The sequence below is a fragment of the Macaca mulatta genome, chromosome 14 (assembly GCF_049350105.2).
Source record: "Macaca mulatta isolate MMU2019108-1 chromosome 14, T2T-MMU8v2.0, whole genome shotgun sequence".
NCBI classification, from domain to species: domain Eukaryota; kingdom Metazoa; phylum Chordata; class Mammalia; order Primates; family Cercopithecidae; genus Macaca; species Macaca mulatta.
In genome coordinates, this window is record NC_133419.1 from 78528243 (window position 1) to 78552640 (window position 24398).

The following is a 24398-nucleotide window of genomic DNA, read 5'->3' on the forward strand; positions in this document are numbered from 1 at the left end:
TGTCCCTTTCATAGTCACTTTATCAGTACAAATATTTTTGTTGTTTTTCTTTTTAAAGACAGAGTCTAGCTCTGTCACCCAGGCTGGAGTGCAGTGGTGCAATCTCAGTTCACTCCAACCTCTGCCTTCCGGGTTGAAGCAATTCTCCTGCCTCAGCCTCCTGTGTAGCTGGGATTACAGGTACCCACTACCTCACCTGGCTAATTTTTGTGTTTTTAGTAGAGACAGAGTTTCACCAAGTGGCCAGGCTGGTCTCAAGGTCCTGATCTCAAGTGATCCACCCGCCTCAGCCTCCCAAAGTGCTGGGATTACAGGCGTGAGCCACCACACCCGACGTATATTGTTTTTGTTTCTGACTCCATAGTTTGAAAAAAAAATTAGTACCTTTATTGACCTTTGTATAAAATGGAGATGCTGAATATGGGACTTCATTGTGAGAAATGAATGGCTATACTGCTTCAAGCTTTTAAGGTTTATATGATTGTTCCAATCTCAGCTGCCATTAGCACAGTAGCCAATTTCTTTGGAGAACAAACAAAGGGATAGATGGATTTTTTAAAAAACCAACAGCATGCTATAAGTGTAATTACATCTTAAAGAGAAATATATCTAAAAACAAATGTTCGAACTCTTTTTAACAGATGACTCATGATGCAATTAAAATCAAATATGTGCACAAAATTGACATTTTAATCAAAAATAAACACATCTTTTTCAAAGGTCATTATTTTATTGGCATGTTTTCTTTCCTATTAACTGCAAACAGAAGCCACATGGGCTATACCTAGGGGGCAATTCTGATACTGAGTGCTTCCTTCACAAAGTTTCAGGGTGGAAGTCATTAACAAGAAACACTATACCAGAGTTGGGCTAGAAAGACAGCACATCCTCCCAATAGTTCCTGCCCAGTTCTGGCTCTATGCCTCCACCTGAGGAAAGATACAGTGATCAAGAACACAAAGTCCTACCACCTATTCTTTTATCTTCTTAAATTGTGGCACATTGCATATACATTAAGTAGTAGGTAAGAAATGAGTTATGTATCTTATTTGTTTACATTTTGATAACATTATCTTGTTCTTAAATTTTGCTTAATTCCAGATTTCAAAATATTTTGAAACAGCATTTCCTTTTTTTTTTTTAAGATGGGGTCTCGCTCTGTCACCCAGGCTGGAGTGCATTGGCAGGATCATGGCTCACTGCAGCCTCAACTGCCTGGGCTCAAGTGATTCTCCCACTTCAGCGTCCTGAGTAGCTGAGACTACAGGCACAGGCCACCACGCCTGGCTAATTTTTATTTTTGTAGAGATCGGTCTCACTATGTCGCCCAGGCTGGTCTTGAACTCCTGGACTCCAGTGATCCTCCTGCCTTGGTATCCCAAAGTGCTATGAGCCACCAGACGCCACCAGCAGTTCCTTTATTGACTGCTGAAATTTAGGAATTTGTTGAAAACCACCCATATCTCTGTAAAGTTTTAAAATATGATTACAAAGTATAGTGCTTGGAAAAGAATAAAAGAATCCTGGGCTGTAGACAAGAAGTCTAGATTCTAGTCTGTGTTGGTACCAACAAGGTATTCTTCAGTCTGGAGCCATTTCCCTCCTGGTAATACAAGACATTGAAATTTTTTTTTTTTTTTTTTTTGGAGACAGGGTCTTGCTTACTTCCCCAGGCTGGAATACAGTGGTGTGATCACAGCTCATGTAGCCTCGACTTCCAGGACTCAAGTGATCCTCCCACCTCAGTCTCCTGAGTAGCTGGGACTACAGCATGTGCCACCACACTTGGCTAATTTTTTGATTTTTTATATTCAAAGGGTCTCACTATGTTGCCCAGGCCAGTCTTGAACTCCTGGGCTCAAGTGATCCGCCTGCCTCAGGCTCCCAAAGTGCTGGGATTACAAGTGTGGGTCACTGTGCTCAGCTGAACTGTTTTAAGACTATATTTGGACTTTGAAGTCAAATGAAAATGTATATGAAGCCACGTGAATATATGAAAGAGATCAAAGCGATTTACTATGCACAGAGCCCAGGGCCTCTGAGGCAACACTGAAGAACCTCCAGTGCTCTACAGAACATTCTGGAAATCTCTACAGTAGATGAGCTCTTCCCATTCTGACATCACATCACTTTCACAATAACAACCAACAAAGTAAATTTGGTCATGTTGAAATGCATCCAAATTCATCTTCTACTTTTTTTTTTTTTGGCTTGGACAACAGCAAAGATGTGAGGAACTATGCTGGTCCTTTGTGTTACGCTTGTACTAGTAAAATATTTAGGTTTTAATCATGGCTTGTTTGGTGTGCTTCATTCATTCATTTAACTGTGCTAAAAACTGGGGCTATGAAGACAAGTGTGGTCTTCTGCTCTCAAACTGCTAGTCTCCTGGGGAAAAAAGGTAAACAAGCATAATACAGTATTACAGCAGTTAATGGTATCAGCAGACTCCTGGCACAGTGGGAGCAACTCAATTCTTGGGAGGGAGGGAAGAAGGTAGAGGGATAGGAAAAGATTCACATAAATAGCAATGCTATTGACTGAGCACTTAAAATGAATCAGGCAGTGTTCTAAATCTTTTATGTAATCATTTTAGAGATGAGAACATTCAGATAAAAGATGGTTAAATAACCTGCCTACAGATTAAAAAAAATGATAGAGGCAAGATTTACAACCAGGCCATATGACTTTAAGGCCCCTACTCTTAATCACTACACCATTCTGCCTTTATATTCATAGACATGGCAGCAGTTAAGCTAATCTTGAAGAGGTTCATATAATCAGATGACAGGGTAGAAAAGTCAGCAGAGAGGAGAGGAAGCAGCATGAACGAAAGGGAACAGAGAGGTACAAGACAGCATGGCACATGGGGAGTTTGAAGCTGTTAGGCCAGCTGGAACACAGGGTGGAGAAGAGACTGTGGGAAGCAAAATAGGTTAGAGGGGCTACACTTCCCTCCCCCTTTGGTAAGATCCCCATCTTTGTCTCTGCAATAACAGACCCAAAAGAAGTCTTAGAAAATGGAGTAGACGGAAGAGATGGAATAGCTGGATTCCATCTCAGAATGCCATTGACCTTGGAGTCTCTCTGATCTTAGCGGAGAATGGGTAAATAAAATGTATGAATTCTGCCTGAGGGCTGAAAAATAAAATAGAAATAAAATAACATGGTGAAAGTTCCTACTGTTGGCTAGATAAATGTTGGCTGAATTTGAATGTGTGGCAGATATTACGCAAATTGGGGTCCTAGATAAAAAGCGTTTATGAAGTACTCTTAAGGAAGGGAAAGGATAAGAACCAGACTGCAAAAACCACTTCAGCTCCTGCACATGATGAAAGGTTTAAGTGGCCACCTTATAAAAACTGCAGTGCTTGCTGTTAGAATAAATGAGCTGCACGAGATATCTTTAAATCAATGTAAAGTAGCTGTGGTTTGTAGTTTCTGCTGCCTGGCCAAACCAGTACCTTAACTACTCCCCTTGGCTTTGTGAGTATTGTCACTGTATAATTTCAAAGAAAAAAAATCTGGAACAAGGTGTACAGAATGGGGACAGTACACCATCTGCCTGTGTACATGTCAAGAAGAAAATGTAGCAGCTGGTAACAATCCAGAAGTTTTTTTGTGCATACAAAATGGCATTTCATTTATATTTCCTTAGCACAGGATTCTAATTATGCTTTATATCCTCACAATGGTTAGCATAGGCTACAAGTAATTATGCAGTTAATCAGACTCCCCATTTGGCTTGAGCAAGCACAGCAGTCTGAATGATCTCAGACAATTTTAACAGGGAAAGGCGAGATTTTTTTTCAGATGTGTTTCAGTGCTTATGGAGGGCTAGTGGCTTCTCACCATGGTGACAATCAGGTTGCTAGGCTGGGCAAGAATAAGTGAGGAAGAATGGTGCTCTAAACAGTTCTACCAATGGCTGATGCCACTGGCAACTTTCTTCAAGTTCTGGTTAATTTCCCATGAAATAATTGCTTGGCACACATCCAAGCAGTTCCTTTATTCATTGTTTCTTTGTCTTGCCAACAGGAGGGTCAATCAATACTGAAACATACAGTTTGAACCAAGCATATGTGATGCCTACTGCACAATACACTGAGGTTAGTAACAAAGGGAGGAAGGGGTACTTCACCTTCCAGGAGGTGAAAGGGAATACAAATTCACAGCAGACTTCCAGAGGCCCCAGGCCGAGCAGGTAGAAAGTTTCCATCCAATTAAAAAGAGGTTTTTCTTTTCTGAAGGAAAAAGGATAGAAAAGTCTGATTTTAGATGAGTCATCCTGGTTTAGCAAACATTTCCTAGCTAAAGCTTCCCCATCTGCACTGTCTTGTTGTCAATTATTATAGCCAAGGCCAGAGTCAAAAGTTCTAGACCAATCTGGCCAACATGGAGAAACCCCATCTCTACTAAAAATACAAAAATTAGCCGACCAGGGTGGCACAGGCCTGTAATCCCAGCTACTTGGGAGGTTGAGGCAGAAGATCATGCCATTGCAATCCAGCCTGGGCAATAACAGTGAAACTCTGTCTCAAAAAAAAAATTATAGTTAACATTACATACGGTTTAGAAAAGAAAAAGTTTCCACCTATAATTCTGTAGTAAAAATTTGCACACAGTCAGGCGCAGTGGCTCATGCCTGTCATTCCAGACCTTCGGGAGGCCGAGGTGGATGGATCACCTGAGGTTGGGAGTTCAAGACCAGCCTGACCAACATAGAGAAACCCCATCTCTACTAAAAATACAAAATTAGCCGGGCACGGCAGCTCACGCCTGTAATCCCAGCGCTTTGGGAGGCCGAGGTGGGTAGATCACCTCACGTCAGGAGCTCGAGAGCAGCCTGGCCAACATGATGAAACCCCATCTCTACTAAAAATACAAAACATTAGCCGGTCATGTTGGTGGCGCATGCCTATAATCTCAGCTACTCAGGAGGCTGAGGCTGGAGAATCGCTTAAACCAAGGAGGTAGAAGTTGCAGTGAGTGGAGATCGCGACATTGCACTCCAGCCTAGGCGACAAGAATGAAACTCCGTCTCCAAAAACAAACAAACAAACAAAAATTAGCTGGGCATGGTGGCGCATGCCTGTAATCCCAGTAACTCGGGAGGCAGAGGCAGGAGAATTGCTTGAACCCAGTAGGCGGAGGGTGTGGTGAGCTGAGATCACGCCATTGCACTCCAGCCTGGGCAACAAGAGTGAAACTCCATCTCAAAAAAACAAACAAACAAAAAAACCATAGTAACTTCTGGTTTTTTCCATATGCATCTGTATTTAATAGATTTATTCATAAAGCATATTTTACATTCAGTTTTTGAGTTTTCATATAAGATTTTATTTTAAGTAGTCTTCCTCAAATAATCCCCCAAAGACACAAACTATGTTGTCTCGCCTGAGTGATGGGATTGAGTGATTTCTCCCTCTATTTACCAATGTTTTTTGTAATGTTGTCATATTACTGTTATAACTTAAAAATAAAATTTAAAAAGCTTATCTGACCATTTAGGTGTAAACATTTCACAACAGTAAGTATAATTTTAAACTTTTTTTTTGGATTACCTGAATAAAGTCTTCAGTGACGAAATACTATATATGGTGAATAGTAACATGAGTAAGATTTTAATGGGAAGTTCTGTTAAAAGAACAGAAAAAAAAAAGATAATTGAGCTGATGAGAGAAAGACTCAGGATGCTGAAAGTAATATAAGCACACTGACACAGCTATATAATGCTAATAATGTTTTTTAAGTTTAATTTTACATTTTTGTGACATCCAGAGATGCTGAGAATTAGGGGAAATTGGAGGTTTTATTTAAGAAGATGAATGATCTCTCTCCTTCCAAGAGATTTTAGGGTTGTTTAAATCAGATGTATTAATCTTTAGGCCTCGATGAAAAGGGTGTGATAGTCAAATATATCTTTCTCAAAAGAAGCTGTTTACCTGGTGCAGTGAAAAGCAGAGGAAAGAGGGAATAATGTCCTGTTGTGGTCAGAATCAGAAAAATCGAAGCATCTCCTGCTTTTTGCACAGACAAAAGGCTAAAAATAAAAATAATTTCTTAAAACAACAACTGATATTACACTTGCAAATAGCTTAAATAAACTGCATCTCTTATTACATTAGAACTGGCTTAGGCATAAAAGAACATGATGATTTTGCCACAAGTTCAATTTAGTTGAGAATATTAATTTTCTAGTAGGAAACTTTAAGCAATCAATAGTATGTATCAAACTGAATCAGGGGTATCATAAAAGAATCTTGCTTCTGGCTGGGCACAATGGCTCATGCCTCTAATCCCAGCACTTTGGGAGACCAAGGCAGGAGGATCAACTGAGGTCAGGAGTTCAAGACCAGCCTGGCCAACATGGTGAAAACCCGTCTCTGCTTAAAATACAAAAATTAGCTGGGCATAGTGGTGGGCGCTTGTAATCCCAGCTACTCAGGAGGCTGAGTAGTTCAATCCCGCTTGAACCTGGGAGGCAGAGATTGCAGTGAGCCGAGATCATGCCATTGCACTCCAGCCTGGGTGACAGAGCGAGACTCTGTCTCCAAAAAAAAAAAAAGAATCTTGCTTCCCTGAGTAATCGCCTTCTCCAAAGATGGGAATGTTGTGGGATTGGGAGCTGCCTAGTGGTGGCAGTCAGGGAAACAGGACTTGGAGTTTCATTTCCAACCCTATAGCTCATCTGTTGGACAATGCCCTTGACCTGCTGGTGTTCGGTGTGAATTCAGACTAAAGACATTAAAAGTTTTTGCTTTACTTTTTAATTTGGAAACTCCAAGCTACTAAATGAACCCAGACAAGCCATATACTGGCCTGACAAATTTGCTTAATGTACTTTCAGAGCTTAAATGATTTCTCAAGATTTAAGAAAAATATCAAGAAAAAGGCTATTATTACCATTTATCTATCTATTGGGTTTCAACTATGCCTAAATTGGACACTATTACATTTAAAATGGTTTTTTTTAGCATGGCATAGTGAAAAGATCATAGACTCAACATCATAAGATTCAGGTCCTAACTAATTCTTGCGACCTGTGTGACTTTGGATAAGTCACAGACATTTTGAGCCCTAGATTCTTCAGATGTTAAGACAGAGAATAAGCCTGTTTTGGTGGCTCACGCCTGCAATCCCAGCACTTTGGGAGGCTGAGGTAGAAGACTGCTTGAGCCCAGTAGTTTGAGACCAGCCTAGGCAACATGGCAAGACCCTGTCTCTACCAAAAAGAAAAAAAAGAAAAAAAAAGGGAATAATACCCATTTATTTTATCTTCTTTTTTTTTTTTTTTTGAGACAGGTCTCGCTCTATTGCCCCAGGGTGGAGTGCAATGGCGCCATCTTGGCTCACTGCAACCTTTGCCTCCCAGGTTCAAAGGATCTTCATGCCTCAGCCTCCCAAGTAGCTGGGATTACAGGCATACACCACCATGCCTGGCTAATTTTTGTATTTTTAGTAGAGATGGGGTTTTGCCATGTTGGCCAGGCTGATCTCAAACTCCTGGCATCAAGTGACCCACCACTTCAGCCTCCCAAAATACTGGGATTGCAGATGTAAGCCACCATGCCTGGCCCTTTATCTTAAAGATTACTGTGAGGCTCAAAAGAAAGAATGCAAAACAAAAACAGTTCTGGAAAATCTGAAATGTAGTACAGTATCAGGTATTATTCCAGAAGAGACTAAATCCTTACTTCGACTAACAACACTTAACAAGGAACCATGGAACCTTATTTTCAGACGGGATGACGCCAAAGCCCAAGCTTTTTCTTTTTTTCATTTTTGAGACGGAGTCTCACTCGGTCACCCAGACTGGAATGCAGTGGTGCAATCTCAGCTCACTGCAACCTCCTCCTCCCGGGTTCAAGTGATTCTCCTGCCTCAGCCTCTCTAGTAGCTAGGACTACAGGCATGTGTCACCACGCCCGGCTAAGTTTTTGTATTTTTAGTAAAGACGAGGTTTCACCATGTTAGCCAGGATGGTCTCGATCTCCTGACCTCATGATATGCCCACCTCGGCCTCCTAAAGTGCTGAGCTTTGGAGGCGTGAGCTACCGCGCCGGGCCAGCCCAGGCTTTTTCTATAACATACTGCCCCTCAATGATCAGATCTAAAAGCCGGCTTTCATGGTACTTAATCACTACAGTGCTTCTTTCCAAAAAGGCAGAAACAGAAATAGTACATGCATTTTTGCCTACCTTCATGGGTCCAAGAATCCCAAGTTAAGCATCCCTGTCCTGTCCTAGTAGAAGGAAATCTGTTCCTATACATCTTTGTTTTTGCCTATCCTGGTGAACATGACCAGAAGGGACAGAGCAAATAGAAAATAGGAACATTGTGAAATATGCCGAAATGCTCACTGGCTGAGCTATCTGCTTACCTCATTGGGAGAATTGCTAGAAGTATGGCTTTTTCATGAACATGCCAACCAAACATAAAGGAGCTCAAGGCACAAAGAGTTAGACATCGGAGAAAGCCTCTGGGCCCTTGGGGTTTAAACCAAAGACAGAAAATAGAGGGCTAGAAACAACAGGCAAAGATAAACTTCAGTATCATTTGAAATAGACTTTACAGAAACAGAGTTCAGGTGAATACAATTTGCATCATCTCTGAGAGACAGCAGATCTTAGACAATTCTTCATGAAACCAAATCATTGATCACTTTGTGCACAGTCTAACAAAAGTTAACATAAAGGCAACAACTCAGAAAAAATTGGCATTTGACGTGTGTGTGTGTGTATATATATATATATATATATATATATATATTTTTTTTTTTTTTTTTTGAGATGGAGTCTCGCTCTGTCGCCCAGGCTGGAGTGCAGTGGCACGATCTCAGCTCACTGCAAACTCTGCCTCCTGGGTTCAAGTGATTTTCCTGCCTCAGCCTCCTGAGTAGCTGGGATTACAGGTGCATGCCACCACGCCCAGCTAATTTTTGTATTTTTAATAGAGACAGGGTTTTACCATGTTGGCCAGGCTGGTCTTGAAATCCTGACCTCGTGATCTGCCCGCCTTGGCCTCCCAAAGTGCTGGGATTACAGGTTTGAGCCACCACACCTGGCCTTGATGTATATCGTTAACTCATTAAAATTAATTCTACTGGCTAGGCATGGTGGCTCATGCCTATAATCCCAGCACTTTGGGAGGCCAAGGCAGGCAGATCACTTGAGGTTAGGAGTTCAAGAACAGCCTGACCAACGAGTGAAACTCATCTCTACTAAAAATACAAAAAAAAAATTAGCTGGGTATGGTGGCACATACCTGTATTCCCTGGTACTCTGGAGGCTGAGGCAAGAGAATCTCTTGAACCCGGGAGGCAGAGGTTGCAGTGAGCTGAAATTGTACCACTGCACTTCAGCCTAGGTGACAGAGCAAGACTCCGTCTCAAAAAAAAAAATTGGCCAGGCGTGGTGGCTCATGCCTGTAATCCTAGAACTTTGGGAGGCTGAGGTGAGTGGATCACGAGGTCAGGAGTTCAAGACCAGCCTGGCCAAGATGGTGAAACCCCGTCTCTACTAAAAACTACAAAAAAGGCCGGGTGTGGTGGCTCACACCTGTAATCCCAGAACTTTGGGAGGCCGAGGTGGGTGGATCACGAGGTCAGGAGATCGAGACCATCTTGGCCAACATGGTGAAACCCTGTCTCTACTAAAATAAAAAAAAAAATTAGCCGGGTGTGGTGACGTGCACCTATAGTTCCAGCTAGTCAGAAGGCTGAGGCAGGGGAATCGCTTGAACCCGGGAGGTGGGGGTTGCAGTGAGCTGAGATCGCGCCACTACACTCCAGCCTGGCGAGAGAGCAAGACTCCGTCTCAAAAAACAAAAACAAAAACAAAAAAACTGCAAAAACATTAGTTGAGTGTGGTAGCAGGCGCCTGTAATCCCAGCTACTCGGGAGGCTGAGGCAGGAGAATCACCACTGCACTCCAGCCTGGACGACAGAGTAAGACTCTGTCTCAAAAAAAAAAAAAAAAAATTAATTATACTATCAAGATTAATAATTAGGTTCTGTGATATACCGTCTAACAACTTACTATATCTTCATAGTTTACTAATAGTTCACTTATTAATGAACCTAATAGGTCAAACTACAGAAGTCCATAGATACTTTTGAGCCAATAAATTAGATTTACCATATTAACAAATATCTAGTTTTATGGACTGGAAGGCCATAGAAACTATATGTACTTCATAAGGCTGAAATTTTAGGAAAAACGTTTTACCTCAATTAAAATCTGTGAACAAACAGGCCAACAGAGCTTAATTATCTACATACCTGTACTGCCATGTAATTAAGTGGAGTCAGGTGGTTGCTAGCAGGTTTGAAACATTCAGAAACCAAAATTAAAGATGAGTGTAATTATCGAAACGATTGAGTTGTTTATATTGAATTCTACTAAAATTATACCATGAAATTGAAGTCACTGTAATCACTAATGAAATTTTAGAAACGAAAATTTCTCAAGTACTTAGAATAAGGCCTCTAAGAGCATCTTCCACTCATATTAGACTCATCTTAGGTTCAAAAAGCCATTGTCGACTCTCTCAACTCATTATCACCATCAAGACAAAACATCCACACTGTCCAGATACATTTGGAATTTTGATAATTTAGCTAAGGATGAGAAAAACAAACCAAATCTGGATGTCCCTGCCACAAACATTTCCTTCTTTTCTTCGCAGCATGATCCATGCCTCTTTCTCCCTGGGCTTTTCTTTTTCCCTTCCCCCAGGGTGAACAGATGGTCTAACAGCCACTGGCAAGAATCTCTCACAGAGGCTTTACTGGTAATCCTTCCTTATGGTGTTCAAAGTTACTCTAAGAATTGCTAGGAAATGCTTCAATCTGCAGAAGGATTACAGGCATGAAATTTATCCTACAGTTGGAAGAGCTTGAAAGTTGAAATTTAATCAGCCAGACAAAAGGAAAGCAGAGAAAACTTAAGAAATGAGTACCATCTGTTGAGTTCTTACCAATATGGCAATCAGTGTGCAGATGAGGGTTGTCAAGGGAGTCACTGAGGGAAGGACTGTGTGTTGAAACTGCTGAACCAAACCACTTGTCATTGAGGCCTTGGGAATATTGTTGGGATCAAGAAATTTCAATTTCAAACCTATTAAACAGACATTTTGTTTTATTTTTATCTTTATCAGCGAGATACCATATATTAACAAGTAATTCCTTGAGGAAAAAAAGTAAGCTACTAAATCTTATTGATGCTTCAAAGCTAAGCTTTCATGAATTTAGCCCTATACTATTCTACCCAAAATGCCTCTGGTCTCAATATTGTAATATATAAAGCAGCTCTTTGCATTGGAACAGGGAATTTGAGCAGCTTATAGGAAACTTGCCAGCAGGTGGAACAAATGGTAATCTGCTCTCACCTCTGAAAGCAAGCTTCTAGAACAATCTGAGCATGTCATGAAGGAACTTTGAATCCTTCGTCTCCTATAGGAGAAACCCTGTATTCCTAAACATAGTATCCAGTGTCTTCCATGGTCTTGTTGCCCCTTCCCACCTGTCCAATCTCATCTCTACTTTGTTAAATGCAGCTTGGCCACAATGAAATAACTGTGGGTCCTCAATATACCACTCTTAACACCTGTATCCCTCTGCTTAGGCAACTCCCTTTGCCAAATGAACTTCTAATTCAATCACCTGAGAAAGCTCCTAAATCAATAAGCAGAACCGATTTTCTTGTGAGCTTACTTTTTTGTTTTTTTTTTTTTTTTGAGCTGGAGTCTCACTCTGTCACCCAGAGACAGAGGCTGGAAAGCAGTGGCACCATCTAGGCTCACTGCAGCCTCTGCCTCCCACATTCCAGGTTCCAGTGATTCTCCTGCCTCAGCCTCCCCAGTAACTGGGATTACAGGCATGTGCCACCATGCCTGGCTAATTTTTGTATTTTTAGTAGAGACGGGGTGTCACCATGTTGGCCAGACTGGTCTCGAACTCCTGACTTCAGGTGATCCGCCCACCTCTGCCTCCCAAAGTGCTAGAATTATAGGCCTGAGCCAACGTGCCCAGCCGAGCGAGCTCACTCTAGCAGTGTTCACCACAAGGCACTGCACTTATTTATGTGCTTATTTCCTCTACTATACTGTATTCCTTGAAGGCAGGAATGATGATGAGTTATTTCTATCCCCAGTACATAGGAGCTCAATAAATACTTGGTTATTAAATAAATCAATTCAGAGAATGACAATACAAGCCTCAACAAGCTCCGGATAATAGGACAGACAGGGACAGTCTGAGTCCCTATAGGGCCCTGTCAAATGCCAGTCAAAATGAGTGCAATGTGGGAAAGATGTAGACTACCAAAATATTTTCTACTTACTAACCTCTTCCCCTTTCCCCTTTGGCCTGCTGATTCTCTCTTACAGCTAGTAACTATCTCCCTAAAACAAAGTTGTCTAACTCTGACACTGACTTTCCAAGTAAAACATCTTCAAAGAGACAGACACACAAGTGAGGTACAGTATAGCTTCCAGACTCAGACAAGGCAACTGACCTTTGTACCTCAAACTGTGCTGGCTGTCTAAAGCTGTTTTTGAAATATAAATGTTAGGAATTACTCTGTAAGAATGCCATGTACATCAAAGCTAGATTCACAGTGAGCAACATGGTGACACAATGTAAGGTCATCACATACACAGTGTATGATTTCCTCCAAGTACTTATCAAAAACAGTAAGAGTGGCCACCATGCATGCAGTGTCTATCATGTGCCCAGGGCTCTGCACTTACTACTTTTAGCCCCGTGAGGTACAGAGATGGAGTAACCTGCCCAAAGTCACACACCTAATAGGTGGTAAAACTGAACTCAGGTTTGTCTGGCTCCAAAGTCCCTGCTGCTGATAATCTAGTACTTTTTAAATTTTGCTTCTGTTCCTCACAACACACCGTATGGGAACAGGTAAAGTACTAGCATCCCTTTCATACAGTGAGGAAAGTAAGATGAAAGGAAGCAAATGACTTGTCAATGCCACACATTGCGATAGCAATTTATGCAGGTGAGCCTCCAAACCAAGTCATCAGATTCCAGATCTGGAGTCCAAGGGCCGAATCTAGCCTGTGCCCAGTTTTTGCACAGCACTGAAGCTATGAATGGTTTTTACTTTTATAAGGTTTTAAACAAATGTGTGCATACAGAAATACAGACACAGACACACATATACACATGCACTGGGTGTGGCCTGCACAGCTCAAAATATTATCTGGCCAGTTACAGAAAAAGTTTGCTGACCACCACTCTTGATCATGCCATTTTCCCACCAAGCTAGGTTGTATTCACAAATGAAAGACTGTGTTACCCAGAGTGAGTTATTTTTAGTAGAACCATCTCAAAGCATAACTTATTTTTCATTATAACCCAAATTTTAAACAGCATAGCCTGGGTTTTTCATTTCTTCTCATCTCATGTTAAAATGCAGGGTTATTTTCCTTATTGGTTTAATACCCAGAGTCACAACTTACATATTCTTCTTTCTTGTTTCTTATATGTTTAGGTTTAAAAGTGGAGTCGGCTGGGCATGGTGGCTTGTGCTGGTAATCCCAGCACTTTGGGAAGCCAAGGTGGGAGGATCACTTGAGACTAAAAGTTTGATCCCACTCCGGGCAACACAGTGAGACCCTCATCTCTAAAAAACAAAAATTTAAAAATCAGCCAGGTGTGGTGGTATGCACCTGTGGTCCCAGCAACTCAGGGGGCTGAGTCAAGAGGATTGTTGGAGCCCAGGAATTTAAGGCTGCAGTGCGCTATGATCTCAACACCACTGCACTCCAGCCTGGCTGACACAGTGAGACCCAGTCTCTAAAAATAAGTAGGGGTTTGAATAGGAATGGTGAGAAGGGGGGAAAAAAAGTAGGGTTAACTGCTGCTGCCAAATAATTTTTTAATTAAGGCAAAAATTACCTTTATAAAGTGTCTAAATATTTTACTGTTTCCACAGGAAAGGATCAGTAACCTCATTACCACAAGGAGCTTTTATAAGAAAAATAGTCTGTTTATTGCACTAAAGCCTCAGTCCCAAGAACTGCTCCCCCTGTTCATCCTGAAGGCTGAAATGCAGGACTGGAGAACAAACAATTCGGCCACATTCAAAACACAAAGGTTCTTCCATTTCTCCATGTGCCTAGTCCTTTCAATATTCAGAGTCTGAGTTAAGAATGCTCGCTACCATACCGATGACAGACAGCACTTTGTCCAAAGCATTGTACAAAGCCCAGAAGTTTGGAGCCCAGTATGCATGACAGAGGCCCCTCTTGAAAGGAAAGAGCCGGGAAAAGACTTGAGGCAGCTGATTCTGTTGAAAAGAGAAATGAAACTGATTAAACAGTCATCAATCTTTTTCAAATTCAAAAAGAGAACTAGGGAACTCTTTATGGTATAGTGTGTAGAATGTTATGGGGTCTGGGTTCTAGTCTCTATTCCTTCAAGTAAGTGGTTGTATGCTCACCACAATGTAAGTTCACAGAACCTTTTTTGGTCTCACTTTGTCCACTCTCCAGTGGGACAATATACACAAAAATACTTTGAATACCAGTCCGTACTATTATAAGTATAATAATGGAAGAATTTACAAGCTACAAAGCAAAACACAGACTGCAGCTTATCCATGTCTACTAGGGTGAAGGGGAGAGCTGGGAAGACTACGAAAGATGTGATGCATTTCAGTTTTAGTAAGAATTAAAATTAATTAGTTGATTTCAGGGCAGGGAAGAAGAGGAAAAAAGAAAATATCTGAACATCTGTTAAATTCTATGCACTTTAGAATGTTTGCTGTCCATGTAAGACTACAAAATTATTGATTTTGTTACAAATACATTTTATCAAGTAGGTAAACTTACAAGGACAGAATATACAAATAATGAAGATCAATTCTGTGTTTGTGTATGTGTAACGTATAAACATATACATGTATACATATAGACATATTTGAATGTGCACAAAAATGTCTGAAAGAATACTATCCTATTGGGCCAGGAGCGGTGGCTCACACCTGTAATCCCAGCACTTTGGGAGGCTGAGGTGGGTGGATCACCTGAGGTCAGGAGTTCGAGACCAGTCTGACAAACACGGTGAAACCCTGTCTCTACTAAAAATACAAAAAGTAGCCAGGCGTGGTGGTGGGGCGCCTGTAATCCCAGCTATTCAGGAGACAGGAGAATCGCCTGAATCCAGGAGGTGGAGGTTGCAGTGAGCCGAGATCACGCCACTGCATTCCAGCCTGGGCAATACAGCGAGACTCCACCTTTAAAAAAAAAAAAGGAATAATACCCCATCTTTGGGGAGTCAAGTTGGGTAGGAAGACTAAGAAAAAAGTAGCTTTTACTTATTTTATATATTCCTGGCTTTATTATGTTTTCTACAAAGAACATGTATTAATAGAAAAAAAAAAAAAGGCTTACCAAGGCTAGGAAAGGACCCAATGAAAGAGCAGAAACTAGGAAAACAACCAGTCCCAGGGAAATAACACGAACAAAGCTGAAGCTGTTCCATCGAACAGACCCATCTACAGAAAAGGAACATTATCAGTAACCAGGAAGATGGAAAGGAACATTAACCACAACCTATATCATGTGCTAAAACTAGAAGTATCCCACAATAGTACACCAATCTATTCATGATGTGGCAAGAGCACAGAAAAGCGAGAGTGGGTAAAGGGCTTACGGGATCAGCCGCTGAGGTATCTGCTGTGCTCCATAAAACCTTCTTATCAAGCAAGCCACCAAGTCAACACAGTAAGGAAAAAATCAAAAATGTTTTTGCTATTATCACCAAAACTTGCCTGGTTTATTTGCAGTGAAACAGTAGGATCGCAGCAGATATACACCATAAGCTGGTGCTACATAGAGGTAGATGTGCTTGAAATGTAGGAGAACAGCAAAGAAAAATGCTCCTTCCATATGCCTTTTCTAGGAGATTTAAAAGGGAAATATCACTTTAAAATTCAGGATAAATGAAATGCAATAATGTGGTATCCTGGATTGAATCCTGGAACAGAAAAACAACATTAAAGGAAAAATGGGTGAAATTCAAATGCACCAATATTGCTTTCTTAGTCTTGATGAATGTACCATGGCTATGTAAGGTGGTAATGGGGGAAAATGGGTGAGGGGTATATAGGAACTCTCTGTACTATTTCTACAACTTTTCTGGAACGCTAAAATTATTCTACAAAAAGGTTATTAAAAAAACTAAAATTAGGCTGAGTGTGGTGGCTCACACCTGTAATCCCAGCACTTTGGTAAGCCGAGGAGGAAGGATTGCTTGACCCCCGGAGTTCAAGACCAGCCTGGACAAAATAGGGAGGCCCTGTCTCTACAAAAAAAAAAAAAAATTAGCTAGGCGCGATGGCTTACACCTGTAGCACCAGCTATTCTGGAGGCTGAGGTAAGAGAATCTGCTTCAGCCCAGGAGGCAGAGGCTGCAGTGAGCCATGATGACGCCATTGCACTCCAACTTGGGTGACAGAGTGAGGCCCTGTCTCCAAAATGAATAAATAAATAATACAAATAAACAATACCTACTTTTATTTTTATTTTTGAGATGGAGCCTCACTCTGTCTTGCCCAGGCTGAAGTGCAGTGGCACAATCCTGACTCACTGCAGCCTCCGCCTCCTCGGTTTGAGCAATTCTCCTGTCTCAGCCTCCTGAGTAGCTGAGACTACAGGTGTGTGCCAACACACCCGGCTAATTTTTGTATTTTTTAGTAGAGGCAGGGTTTCACCATGTTGGCCAGGCTGGTCTCAAACTCCTGACCTCAGGTGATCCACCCACCTCAGCCTCCCAAAGTGCTGGAATTACAGGCATGAGCCACTGCACCCAGCCAAATACCTACTTTTAAAGATGTATTCTGAAATACAAATACAGTATCTGGGATGTGTTTTAAAATAATCCGTGTGTGTGTAGATCATTGTACTATTTTCTCTACTTTTGTATGATTTAAATGTTCTATAATAAGATGTTTTAAAGTCACACCTGGAATCCCAGCATTTTGGGAGGCCAAGGCAGGAGGCTCACTTGAGGTCAGGAGTTGAGAACAGCCTGGGCAATACAGGTGAGACTCTGTCTCTACAAAAAAATATAAATATTAGCTAGGCATGGTGGCATGCTCTGTAGTCCCTGCTACTTGGGAGGCTGAGGTGGGAGCACTGCTAGAACCCAGGTTGAGACTACAGTGAGCCATGATCTTGCCACTGCGTTCCAGCCTGGGCAACAGAGCAAGACTGTGTCTTAAAAAAAAAAAAATTTTTTTTTCTTCTCACTGTCATCCAGGCTGGAATATAACAGCCTGATCTTGGTTTACTTCAGCCTTGACCTCCTGGGGTCAAGAGATCCTCCTGCCTCAGCCTCCTGTGTAGCTGGGACCACAGGTACACACCAGCACACCTGGCTAATTTTTTCATTTTCTGTAGAGACGGGATCTCATTTTGTTGCCTAGGCTGGTCTCAAACCCTGGCCTCAAGTGATCCTTCCGCCTTGGCCTCCCAAAGTGCTGAGATTACAGGAGTGAACCGCCATGCCTGGCCCAAGGTAAATATTCTATAACCAATATAAGGAAAACATAGGCAAGTGATTCCAGCTAGCTTTTGAGACGGAGTTTTGTTCTTGTTGCCCAGGCTGGAGTGCAATGGTGCGGTCTCATCTTACTGCAACCTCCACTTCCCGGGTTCAAGTAATTCTCCTGCCTCAGCCTCCCAAGAAGCTGGGATTACAGGTGCTACCACCATGCCTGGCTAATTTTTGTGTATTTTTAGTAGAGACGGGGTTTCACCATGTTGGCCAGGCTGGTCTCGAACTCCTGACCTCAAGTGATCCACCAGTCTCAGCCTCCCAAAGTGCTGGGATTATAGGCATGAGCCACTGCGCCAGCCCAGCTAGCTTTTATACTGAGCATAGTGTGTTCATAAATTCATTATTCCAACAAAGATTTATCAAGTACTAAGCCTTATGCTGAGATCATATCCTACATGTCATCAGTAATAACAGACTGCAAATTCTCACTTAGGAATTAGAACCCAGAGAATTAAATTACCTTCACCCCTCACAGTTTCAGAATAGCTGAAGTTGATTTCCAAAGAAGGCTGGGAATGAGAACATGAACAAATATATATGATGCTATGCTACCAAAAATATCAATTAAATTTTATATTGTAGATTAGGTAACTTATATAGCACTATCAGGCTGAAGGCACCAGCACTATCAGGCTGAAGGCACTTGATCCTAACACTACTTAGGAAAACTAAAGGTATTGTGATGGAAAAAGAACAAACAAAGGCCAGGCACAGTGGCTCACGCCTGTAATCCCAGCACTTTGGGAGGTCGAGGCGGGTGGATCACTTGAGGTCAGGAGTTCGAGACCAGCCTGGCCAACATAGTGAAACCCTGTCTCTACTAAAAATACAAAAAATTAGCCAGGCGTGGTGGTGGGGCGCCTGTAATCCCAGCTACTCAGGAGGCTGAGACAGGAGAATTGCATGAGGTGGAGGTTGCAGTGAGCTGAGATCACGGCCACTGCACTCCAGCCTGGGTGACAATGCAAGACTCTGTCTCCCAAAAAAAAAAAAAAAAAGAACAAAACAAAACAAACAAAAACAAAACTAAGAAGTTATAGTAAGACTTTGGCTGGGTGCGGTGGCTGACGCCTATAAATCCCAGCATTTTGGTAGGCTGAGATGCGCAGACTGCTTGAGCCCAGAAGTTCAAGACCAGCCTGAGCAAAATGGCGAAACCCCATCTCTACTGAAAAAGACAAAAATTAGCCTGGTGTGGTGGTGTGCACCTGTGGTCCCAGCTAACTGGAGGTTGAGGCAGGATGACTGTTTGAGCTCAGGAGGTTGAGGTTACAGTGTGCTGTGACTGCACCACTGCATTCTCTCGCCTGGGTGACACAGCATGACACTGTCTCCAAAAAAAAAAAGAAGAAGTCTGAAATCTACCCACCTCACAGGAATTTTGGAAGGATTAAATGAGATAACAGTCCTGATGTTCTGTAGGGGAAACTGCTACAGGGACCATGAAAGGCCAGGTTCCTTCTCTCATCAGGTACGGTCTAGAATAGGTAGCTTTAGGACTAATAACAAAAAAGAGTGGGAATGCTTCCAGGTCTCTCTTCAATTTTATAACTTATTTAAGATCTGGGTAAGGTCTAGCTGATTCCATAGTCAAATTTTATTTGTTCAACAAGCATCCAACAAATATTCACTGAATAGCAATTATATTCTAATTACTATGTGGCTTTTTATGGTTAAAAGAGAAAAGTTTATCCAGACATTTATAGTTGACAAAGAACTTTAGATTATCAAATTTGATCTTTCCAATGTCCCTGTGAGGTAAGTAGCCCCATTTTACAACTAAGAATGTAGCGGTAAATTTCATTTTATGGAGAAAATGAGGCTAGGAGGGTTAAATAACTTGCCTTCAGTTAATGGTTCCCAAGCCTGATGGTGTATCAAAATTCCTTAGAGATTCTTAAGCCCCATTCCCAAAGACTTTGATTCCATGTACAAAAGGATGGCCCCGAAATCTGAATTTCTGATTTCCTCCTCTATAGGAGGAATAATAATTCCAATAACTTCACAGAATGGTTCTAAAGTTTACTCAATAAGATATATGTAAGCCAGGTGTGGTGGCACACATCTGTAATCCCAGAGACTCAGGAAGCAGAGGTAGGAGGATTGTTCAAGGCCAGGAGTTCAAGACCTATCTGTAATCCCAGCATTTTGGGAGGCCAGAGTGGGAGGATCACTTGTGGTCAGCAGTTTAAGACCAGCCTGGATAGTGAAACCCCCTTCTCTACCAAAAAAAAAAAAAAAAAAAAAAATTAGCCATATATGGTGGCGTGCACCTGTAGTTCTAGCTACTCAAGAGGCTGAGGTGAGAGGATTGCTTGAGCCCAGGAGTCTGAGGAGGCAGTGAGCCATGATAGCGCCACTGCCCTCCAGCCTGGGGTGACAGAGCGAGACGTTGGGGGAAAAAAAAAAAAGATATATGGAATGTATGTAATCTTAAGTAGCCATGTATTCGAGTAAGCCCTGAGTTGCATAGCTCATTAACATTAGTCAGGATTACACACAGTTCTTCTGATTCCAAATCCCCTTCTATTACATTAATCTTAATGCTGCTGATAGTAAAGTACCACCATCATAGTTATTATATTGTAAAGACTGCTGCTAGAGATTTCATTCATACATAAATTATCCCAACCAGACAAAGAAAATGTAATTTAGGGGCCGGGCGTGGTGGCTCATGCCTGCAATCCCAGCACTTTGGGAGGCTGAGGCGGGCAGATTACTTGAGGTCAGGAGTTTGAGACCAGCCTGGTCAACATGGTAAAATCCCATCTCTACTAAAAATACAAAAATTAGCCGGGCATGGTGGTGGGTGCCTGTAATCCCAGCTACTTGGGAGGCTGAGGAACAAGAATCACTTGAACCTGGGAGGCAGAGGTTGCAGTGACCCGAGATCGCGCCACCGCACTCCAGCCTGGGCGATAGAGCGAGACTCAGTCTAAAAAACAAACAAACAAACAAACAAAAAAAGAAAAGAAAGAAAATGTAATTTAGGGCAGGCCCAGGGGCTCACGCCTGTAATCCCAGCACTATGGGAGGCCAAGGCAGGAGGATCACTTGTGGTCAGCAGTTCGAGCCAACATGGCGAGACCCTGTCTTTCCTAAAAATACAAAAATTATCCAGGTGTGGTAGTGTGCACCTGTAATCTCAGCTACTCATGAGGCTTGAACCCAAGAGACAGAGGTTGCAGTGAGCTAAGATTGCGCACTGTACTCCAGTCTGGGTGACAAAGTGGGACTGTCTCAAAACACAAACAAAAACTCAATTTAATTCAGGCCTGCCACATGCTAATAAGTTTTTGGAGTACAATTTTCTCATCTGTTAAATGAAGAAAATCACAGTCAAAAGTGAAGATGGAATTTGTGAGAAATACCCAATAAAAGTGTCTATAGCACTTGGCAACTCAAAACAGTCAAATAAATTTACCCATCACCCACTACACTGTTCCTTTTACAATCTAAAAACTTACCTAAAAGCAAAAAAATCTAATTTAACAATTATGTTTACCTGAAATAATCGTGCAATGGAGAGTAGCATTAATCCAAATAAAAAGCCATTGTACTGAAAATGAATATCTGGACTTAGGTCAAGGAAAGACAACAGAGGATATCAAATTCATAATGAACTATACCAGCTGATGGAGTATAGAAATTCCAAATGCTTTAACAGCAAAATTAAAGACAAAAAATACTACTACTAATGTGGACTGCTCATAAATACGTTTTCTATAAACAGAGTCAAATCTTTTTTTAAATACTTTTTTTTTTTTTTTTGAGATGGAGTCTCACTGTCACCCAGGCTGGAGTGCGATGGCGCAGTCTTGGCTCACTGCAGTCTCTGCCTCCTCCTGGGTTCAAGCGATTCTCTTGCCTCAGCCTCCTGAGTAGCTGGGACTACAGGCGCACACCACCACACCTGGCTAATTTTTTTGTGTTTTTAGTAGAGACGGGGTTTCACTATGTTGGCCAGGCTGGTCTCGAACTCCTGACCTTGTGATCCCCCCACCTTGGCCTCCCAAAGTGTTGGTATTACAGACGTGAGCCACTGCACCAGGCCTAAATACATATTTTTAGTTTTGCTAATCTCTGTATCATTCCCATTTTGCCAAAGCAAACACCATAGTCAAATCTTTAGTTGAAACTTATATGTGGGGGCATGGTGGCTCACACCTGCAATCCCAGCACTTTGGGAGGCTGACATGGGTAGATCACGTGAGACCAAGCGTTCAAGACCAGCCTGGATAACATGGCAAACCCCCATCTCTAACAAAAATACAACACTTAGATGTTGTGGCACACAACTGTAGTCCCAGCTACTTGGGAGGCTGAAGCACAAGAATCACTTGAACCCAGGAGGCGGACATTGCAGTGAGCTGAGATTGTGCCACTGCACTCCAGTCTGGGTAACAGAGCAAGACTGTCTCAGGAAAAAAAAAAAAAAAGGAAAGAAACTTAATGTTCAATGACATCTTAGACTAGATGATGATTTAAAATATATATATTTTTTTCATTTAAAAAGAAATTTATGTTTGAGAAGAAAAACAAAACTTTCCCAGGTTTTTCCTACCTTTTCTACCTTAAAGGACCCACAGCTAAGAGGCAAGAAGTTTTTTATTTGTTTTTTAGAATTAGGGATGAGAAAGGAAGGTACCTAACTGCTAGTAAAGCCACCTGCATGCAGCATTGCATTGTTTATAGGACATATACAATCTTATGTATTAAGCCTCACAATGAACCTGTGAGGTATTTAGAATTATCCTCTTTAGAGATACTTTAGAGATTAAGAGATTAAGCCTCAGAGACAGTCATCCACTCATGGTCCTAAAGCTGCTGATGGCAACTAAGATTTGAGTTCAGGTTACACTGAAACCAGAGTCTGGGTGCTTTCCTCCACACCAGGCTACCTTTATGAAAATTGCAACTATTAGCGTCCATTACGAGGATTTTAATTTCATTCAGAAGCCTTGAATTTAAAAACTTTGCCTTTTAATATGTGGTAAGCCAAGATGGTAGAAAAGCACGAATGCCTGACCATTCCCACACGCACACTGTGATATGCCTTTTCCAATTAAAGGTATTTGGAATAACGTGTTATAAAACTATTGAATATATATATCACATTAATATAAAAATAGTTCACAATCTCAGTACATTGTTTTATTGATGATTTAGCTGGTTCTCACATATCCCACTAATTTTTCAGAAATGAAATACTCTAACCTCAGAGTCCAGTGAAGTTGGGCAGAGACCACCCAGTTAAGTGAGCCTACTAACCCACCCCACACCCATTTTCAGAAGCAGCTCACATCTCCAATCATTATTACGAAAACATTAATCTTATATTAGTATATATCAGAATAAGTAAGGGAATAGTACATAGAATATCAAGGATACGATCCACAATTAATAACCCGAAGTTCCACATAAGTAATACCGATAGAATAAATTTTGGCTTTTCTGTAAGTTCTTTACCCACTTTTTTTCCATCAATGCATTTACAGCACCTACATTGAAACATTAGGAAAGAAACAGAAACAACTTTGCTCTTCACTGGAACATCACTTCTGCAGAGTAAACTATGATACATTAGTCATTCCTGACAAACTACGTGCCATTCTTTTTTTTTTTTTTTTTTTTTCCAATTTTTCTTTTTCTTTTTTTAGAAGGGATAGGGTATCACTATGTTGCCCAGGCTGATCTCAAACTCCGGGGCTCAAGCGATCCTCCTGCCCTGGCATCCCAGAGTCCATGCCATTCTTGATTTCTTAAAAAGGTCACAGCAAGCTGAGCAGGGTGGCAGGTGCCTGGCTACTCAGGAAGATGAAGTGAGAGAACCATTTGAGCTTGGGAGTCTGAGGCCAGCCTGGGCGACATAGTAAGACCTTGTCACTAGAAAAAAAAAAAGGGGGGTAGCACAAACAAGGACCTCAGGGCCTATTCCATGTCTTTTTCTAAGCTATGCTGATCTAAAACAAAGTCTTCATTTAATAAAATTAAAAATAAAAAGTCACGTAAACCCCAAAGTAGGGATTTTGAAAACTGAGAGAGCATACATTATTTCAGTCCTTAAGAGTAGAAACTGCAGACCAGGCTGATTTAGCACTCTAAATTATGTATCACATAATACCAGCCAAATTAAGAACAGAACTGCAAATGTGCAGCTCCTGACGGTCCAAATGATAATTTAAAAACCCTTATGTAAAAATGCATGACATTTAAATGTTGAGATATATTACTAAGTGACAACAGCAGCAGGTGACAAAACAGTAAAATCCTTTTTTTGTTTTATGAAAATTATATTCGAACACAGAAAAGAGACTAAACTAACATACACCAAAATGTTAATAGTGGTTAGTACAGGTGGGGGAGTATGAATCATTTTTACTTTGCGTGTGTGTGCTTTTCCAAAGTTTTTACAATGGACGATATTTAAAATGTGTTACATTTGAATAGTGGCAAATTCTAACATTATAAATCTAAAACAAATAATAGATGCAATTAAAGGGGGACTAGCAAAGGTATCCTCCTTTTCCCCTATGGAGCCTTAGTTCCCTCATGAAGAGGCAATAAACTTACAGGGTCATTGAGAAAATTCAGTAAGTTAATAATCTGTATATCATGCTTGGTTCTGGGAACTGACACACAGATTTCAATTTTTTTTTTTTTTTTTTTTTTTTTTTTTGAGACAGGGTCTCAGCCTGTTGCCCAGGATGGAGTGCAGTGGCGTAATCACAGCTCACCGCAGCCTTGACCTCTCAGGTTCAAGAGATCCTCTGCCTCAGCCTCCCAAGTAGCTGGAACAACAGTCCTCGGC

General features: G+C 41.4%; 1 protein-coding gene and 1 long non-coding RNA gene across 46 annotated transcripts in view; one reads left to right on the forward strand and one right to left on the reverse strand.

Annotated features, from left to right (window-relative positions):
• Window positions 1-1987: 1987 nt before the first annotated feature.
• The window catches only part of ALG8 (ALG8 alpha-1,3-glucosyltransferase), a 40018-nt gene continuing 17607 nt past the window's right edge, over window positions 1988-24398 (reverse strand). For 10 of the 45 annotated variants that reach the window (XM_077964021.1, XM_077964040.1, XM_015115327.3 and 7 more), the window contains 10 exons: window positions 22979-23088; window positions 21093-21160; window positions 15798-15924; window positions 15418-15521; window positions 14192-14312; window positions 10981-11120; window positions 8384-8523; window positions 5946-6043; window positions 5565-5637; window positions 3995-4244 (listed from right to left, as the gene is read on the reverse strand). In XM_077964021.1, coding sequence (XP_077820147.1) covers window positions 4013-4244; window positions 5565-5637; window positions 5946-6043; window positions 8384-8523; window positions 10981-11120; window positions 14192-14312; window positions 15418-15521; window positions 15798-15924; window positions 21093-21160; window positions 22979-23088 — 1213 coding nt within the window. In that variant the 3' untranslated portion in view covers window positions 3995-4012. Of the gene's footprint in view, window positions 2389-3994; window positions 4269-4877; window positions 5216-5564; window positions 5638-5945; window positions 6044-8383; window positions 8524-9267; window positions 9307-10962; window positions 11121-14191; window positions 14313-15417; window positions 15522-15797; window positions 16004-16237; window positions 16331-21092; window positions 21161-22978; window positions 23089-24398 lie in introns of those variants that run through there. The other 35 variants (XM_077964056.1, XM_077964053.1, XM_077964054.1 and 32 more) reach the window with 20 other exon arrangements.
• LOC144334422 (uncharacterized) lies at window positions 11713-19837 on the forward strand. The gene is made up of 3 exons (XR_013404225.1): window positions 11713-11879; window positions 17730-18334; window positions 18683-19837. It is a non-coding gene; the product is annotated as an uncharacterized LOC144334422 (long non-coding RNA).